At 49.4% G+C, this 6,066-nt stretch overlaps 1 protein-coding gene across 1 annotated transcript; it reads left to right on the top strand.

Annotated features, from left to right (window-relative positions):
* The first annotated feature begins 315 nt into the window (after positions 1-315).
* On the top strand, positions 316-5,466 carry LOC135890758 (pinopsin-like). The gene is made up of 4 exons (XM_065418174.1): positions 316-664; positions 3,895-4,077; positions 4,772-4,917; positions 5,215-5,466. Exons 1-4 carry the CDS (start codon positions 316-318, stop codon positions 5,464-5,466), a joined length of 930 nt encoding a protein of 309 aa, XP_065274246.1.
* Positions 5,467-6,066: the final 600 nt, after the last annotated feature.

Raw genomic sequence — 6,066 nt, forward strand, 5'->3', positions numbered from 1 at the left:
GATTAGGCTCTAAAAAGGCTGTGTTTATAAAAATGTGTCTGCAGCCATTTAACATTACTAGAAAAAGCACCATCAAAATCTACTCATTTAAATGATGTCGCTTTCACCCGTCAGATTGTGAGTGACTCTCTATCCCCTTATGAGTAAAGAGCGGATTATAAAAACTCTGTATTAAAACACCTTAAGCCTTTTTAATCTACAGATCCTCTTTGGGGTCCCTAAGCCCCTGGCTTTATAAAGAGGGTCCACTGCCCTTTCAGATAGGTCACCTGCTTTGTCTTTGCAGGTGTATGTTTTTCATCCCCTTGAAGAGAAATGCAGGTTTCAAACACTTCTCAGGCGCCTGTGCAACACGGAACTCCCAGCGCCTTTGATGGTCCACAGTGGCCTCACCTGGCTCCCAGAAGCATCTACACATCGGTGGCTGTGCTCATGGGCATCGTAGTGTTTTCTGCCTCCTTTGTGAACGGTTTGGTCATTGTAGTTTCCATCAGGTACAAGAAACTCAGATCCCCTCTGAACTACATCCTGGTGAATCTGGCTGTGGCTGATCTGCTGGTGACTTTCTTTGGAAGCACTATCAGTTTCTCGAATAATATCAATGGCTTCTTTGTGCTCGGCAAAAGGGTGTGCAAATTTGAAGGCTTCATGGTCTCTTTAACAGGTAAGGATGTTTACAGAAATCAGCTGGCTAGTCTCTTTCTCTGTCTTCTGCTAGTGCCACTGCACTTGATCTAAAGCTGGTCTAAGACTAGAGACTATAGTAGCAAGTATGGCTCATTAGTTGTCCTTGGCCATCAAATGTCTCCTTGCCTCTTCTCAAACCATAGAACAAAGACAGGGCGTTACGATGCTGAATTTGTTATTATTCCATATGCTCACAGGCACGGAATGGGAGAGTAGGTGCTTACTAACCTGGGGAGTTCAGAACACACTGGCTGAGCAGATCCTCAGGTTTGGTCTTGGGATGTGCTTAAAACAGGAAAGGAAGAAATAGAACATTTTTATATCACATGTAATTTATCATAATGCCATATGTTGTGATTGCATCACTTACTGTTGCCCAAGCTGCTAGGTTGGATGTTCATGGGCTAACAAGGCAGAATGGTCAGGTTTTTGGTGATGGTATTGGTACAAAAATGAAGAAACAAGCTCTCATACATTTTGTTGTGAACAATCAGTGGCCAGCAGAGGTGTCTCTGTGTGGGCAAAGGGGAATGAAACGGGGTGCAGGGCATTTGCCCTGATGTCATTCCACTCTGCAGCTCTTTTATATCAATTTTAACAAATATTTCTATGAGCATCAGGAACATGATGCACAAATTCCAGTGTCATGGTGGAAACACTCCAGTGGAGAAATTGCATTTCAGACACTCCTGCAGCTGGCAAAGCAAACAGAGTACCATACATAAGAACATAAGAATGGCCATACTGGGTCAGACCAAAGGTCCAGCCAGCCCAGTATCCTGTCTTCCGACAGTGACCAATGCCATACGTGGTATCATAGGCGTGTGCATCGGGTGTGCCAGGTGTGCACATGCACACCCTAATGCAGGGGTGGGCAAATGGCTCCACTCTCCCGGCAGCAGCAAGCTGCCGGCCCCCGCCTGCCTCCCCCCCCGCCCCCCCGTGGGTCTCGCCTGCCACCCCCCCGCGAGTCTCCCTGCCCCAGAGCATCCCTGCCTGAAAGAAAGCGGCGGGGGGGCCTCTCCCGTGCCTGCTTGTGTTGCTGGTGTAGCACATTCCTGCTCAACTGCTGTCTGCTGCCCCAGGGTCCTAGTGCCCCCCATCCCCTAATGGCAGGGCAGGCTGCCCTTACCCTGCCCTTCCGCCCTAGCCCTGAGCCTCTCCAACGCCCCAAACCCCTCAACTCCAGCCCCAGCCCTCATCCACCCTAATCCTCTGCCCCAGCCCTGAGCCCCCTCCTGCATCGTGAACCCCTCATCCTCAGCCCCACAGCCCTCACCCCTGCCCCCCCTCCTGCCCCCCAAACTCCCTCCCAGAGCCTGCACCCCCTCCCTCTGCACCCCCTCCCACTTTCAAACTCCCTCCCAGAGCCTGCACCCCTCACCCCCTCCTGCACCCCCACCCCCTGCCCCAGCCCGGAGCCTGTACCCAGCACCCAAACTCCGTCCCAGAGCCTGCACCCCTCACCCCCTCCTGCACACCGACCCCCCCTGTCCCAGCCCGGAGCCTGCACCCAGCACCCAAACTCCTCCTTAGGCAGGTGAGGGGCGAATACTAAGGGGCGGCACTCCGGCCGCTATTGGGGTGGCACGTCTGGATCTTCAGCGGCAATTCGGCGGCAAGTCCCTCTCGGAGCGAAGGACCTGCCGCCAAATCGCCGCTGAAGAGTAGAGCGGCGCAATTGCGCTGCCGCAGCTTTCCCCCCCCCACTTGGAGCGGCAGAAAACCTGGAGCCAGCCCTGGTTGGATAAGGGGTGGGGGCAGTCAGGGGACAGGGAGCAGGGTGGATTGGATAGGGGGTGGGATCCCAGGGGGGTGGTTAGGGGTTGGGGTCTCTGGAGGGGGCAGTCAGGGAGCAGGGGGGGTTGGATGGGGCATGGGAGTCCGGGGTCTGTCAGGGGTGGGGGATGGATAGGGGTCAGGGCAGTCAGGGGACAGGGAGCAAGGAGGGTCCTGGGGGGGCAGTTAGGGTCGGCGGTCTCTGGAGGGGGTGGTCAGGGGACAAGGAGCTGGGGGGGTTGGATGAGTTGGGAGTTCTGGGGGGGGCTGTCAGGAGGCAGGGGTGTGGAGAGGGGTTGGGGCAGGCAGGGAGCGGGGGGGGGGTTTGTATGGGTCGGGAGTTCTAGGAGTCCTGTCAGGGCGCGGGGAGTGGTTGGATAGGCGTGGGAGTCCCGGGGGCCTGTCTGGGGGCAGGGGTGTGGATAAGGTCGGGGCAGTCAGGGGACAGGTAGGGGGTAGGGTCCTAGGGGGGCAGTCATGGGACAAGGAGCAGGGAGGCTTAGATAGGGGGTGGAGTCCTGGGGGGCAGTTAGGGGCAGGGGTCCCAGGAGGTGGTAGTCAGGGGACAAGGAGCGGGGGGGGGGTTGGAGGTTCTGAGGGGGGCAGTCAGGGGGCAGGAAGTAGGAGGGAATGGATGGGGGCAGGACGGGGGTGGGGCTAGGGCAGGGCGGGACTCCCTGGGTGCACACCCTAATGAAATGTGCTGCGCACGCCTATGCGTGGTATTGATATCTGTTAAGGCATCCTAGCTAAACTCCACTGAGAAACGTGAAAACTGCCTTAGAAAATGGAAACTGTATGTCCTAGGAAATACAGTGTATCCTTTCAGACAGCCCCAGATTAATTAATAGAGAGTTAAATAAACAAGAAACGCTGGGGCTCCTAGGTGCAATCATAAAATAAATAAGAATAATAATCTAGATAAACTAGATAAATTCATATAGGATAGGTCCATCAATGGCTATTAGCCAAGATGGGCAGGGATGGTGTCCCTAGCCTCACTTTGCCAGAAGCTGGGAATGGGCAACAGGGGATGGATCACTTGATGATTACCTGTTTTGTTCATTCCCTCTGGGACACCTGGCATTGGGCACTGTCGGAAGACAGGATACTGGGCTAGATGGACCTTTGGTCTGACCCAGTATGGCCGTTCTTATGTTAATCAAAAAAGGATGCTATTGTGAAAGCTTTTTTCCCTGCTGGTTTTGCCTGCTTGCTTGAAATCTCTATTTCAAGCACCTGCAAGACAGCTGCTTGGAATATAGCTCATTCTACGGAGCTGTCCTTACATGGACAAAGTAGTATAGCTCAGGAAAACCCGGCACTTCAGATCTAGCAGTTAAGCACAGAAAGCTGCTAGATTATTTAATAGCACAGCAATTTGAAATCATATTCCACACATACTAACCATTTAGTGATCTCTCTCAGGCATTGTGGGGCTTTGGTCCTTGGCGATCCTGGCCTTCGAAAGGTATATCGTCATCTGCAAACCCATGGGAGATTTCCGATTTCACCACAAACATGCAGTGATGGGCTGTGCATTCACCTGGATTTGGTCACTTCTCTGGACAACCCCACCAATGTTAGGCTGGAGCAGCTATGTGCCGGAAGGTATGAGTGTCACATTCTTCAAAGAAAGCATTCAAGTCTGTAGCTTCAGCAATGGCTGATGGGCACAGTTTTTTCTTCAGTCATTGGTGGAATTTTTTTTTTTTTTTTTTTAAGTATGACATATTTGAGGAGAGACCACAATGATTTTACCATTGTATTTGACTGTGTGGCTGTCTTTGTTCTCCAAGTGCTAACACTCCTTGTTTTCTCATTAATTACAGGATTTTCTCTCACATTTTTAACTCTCTTTAAAAGTTAGCTGCTTATTACAATAAACTGCAGAACATCTATTTTCTTATTATGCATATGCCTTAACACAACGTCTGATGGACAGAGGAGCAGCAGATCGCTGTCACTGACAACAGTCACTGCACACAGAGTAGCTCAGCAAAATGGCTAAAGCGCAGAACAAGTCTATTAAAATCTTGTTTATTTAGAAGTTTACTTTAGTTTTATTATTATGACTCCTTGTGGTTTGTTTGTAAATTAATAATGAGGCGCTGCCAGCTAGAAATCATCATGGCTGATGCCAGTGTTGTTTGTGATTTGGCTGGAATTTGGAGAGCTGCTTTAGGAAAACAGGCACAATTCAGCAAGAATAGTAGGTGGTATTTGTTCTTTGTGCCTTTCCCACTGAAGTCCCTGATCATGCTTCAGGATTGTCCTAGCATTGTTTAAAATCTCATTGTTCTAGGTCTGAGAACCTCCTGTGGTCCCAACTGGTACACCGGAGGCAGCAACAACAACAGCTACATCCTGACTTTATTCATTACCTGTTTCATTATTCCTCTCAGTCTGATCCTCTTCTCCTATACAAATCTGCTGGTGACACTACGAGCTGTAAGTACAAAGACATTTCAGTCTGAACAGTCACATGCACTGCTGACACCATTGCAGGCACAGGTTTTCAGTGTAATTTTTCATGGCTGTTTGGATGATGCCAACATAGGTTGATCTCACCACTACAAACAGGCAACTGAACAGGAAAGGAAGATAATGCGGCTAAGAAGTGTGCCACGCCCATTTGTCCCGCAAATTTTCCCTCAGCCTAGGCCATTTTATAGGACATTAGTATTTTCTATAGAATGAGGCGGTGACATATTAAATAGCAGGCTGTTTCCCTTACATTGCCTGTAGGTTGCGGCACAACAAAAAGAATCTGAGACGACTCAGCGAGCTGAGAGGGAGGTGACACGAATGGTGATTGCTATGGTGATGGCCTTTCTCATCTGCTGGCTGCCCTATTCCACCTTTGCCATGGTGGTTGCCACAAACAAAGACATCCCCATCCAACCAACTCTAGCATCACTGCCTTCATACTTCTCCAAAACAGCCACAGTTTACAACCCAATTATCTACATCTTCATGAACAAACAGGTGAGAGCATGAAGATTATCAGAGAGCAATTGAAAACAAGCCTTCACTGAGCTAGGGGCTTATAGGAATGAAGTGTAATAGCAGTAACGGGGCATTCTAATATAGCATAGCATATCTATCCTATTGAGGTTCCTGTCAAATGCTAGATCCCACTGACTGCATCTTTACAACAGGCAAGGCTAAGGTATAAAATTGAGATGGAGCTTGATTTTCAACCTGGCCTTAACCAGAGATCCTTTTGCATACCCACAATTTTGTAGGGGCAACTGACCTAATTTTGGATCATTAATTGCCTGATTGAGCTTGCACAACAAGCAGACAGATGTTTATCAATCAATTGCCAGTGCCTGCAAAGAGCAGGGTAAAGCACTAACCAGTCTGACCGCAACATTATAATTTGCATTCCACGCTGGGCCCAGTATTGGCCACATAGCCCCTGCCTTGGAGGTTTACTACCTACAATGTAATGCATATTATAAAACCATGAATGGTGTGGAAAAAGTGAATAGAGAACTATTATTTACCCTTTCCCACAATTAAAAAAAACAGGTGTCACCTGATGAAATTAAATTCAATACAAACAAGAGGAAGTATTTTTTCATACAATGCACA

This window comes from Emys orbicularis, chromosome 17 (assembly GCF_028017835.1).
Source record: "Emys orbicularis isolate rEmyOrb1 chromosome 17, rEmyOrb1.hap1, whole genome shotgun sequence".
Lineage (NCBI taxonomy): Eukaryota > Metazoa > Chordata > Testudines > Emydidae > Emys > Emys orbicularis.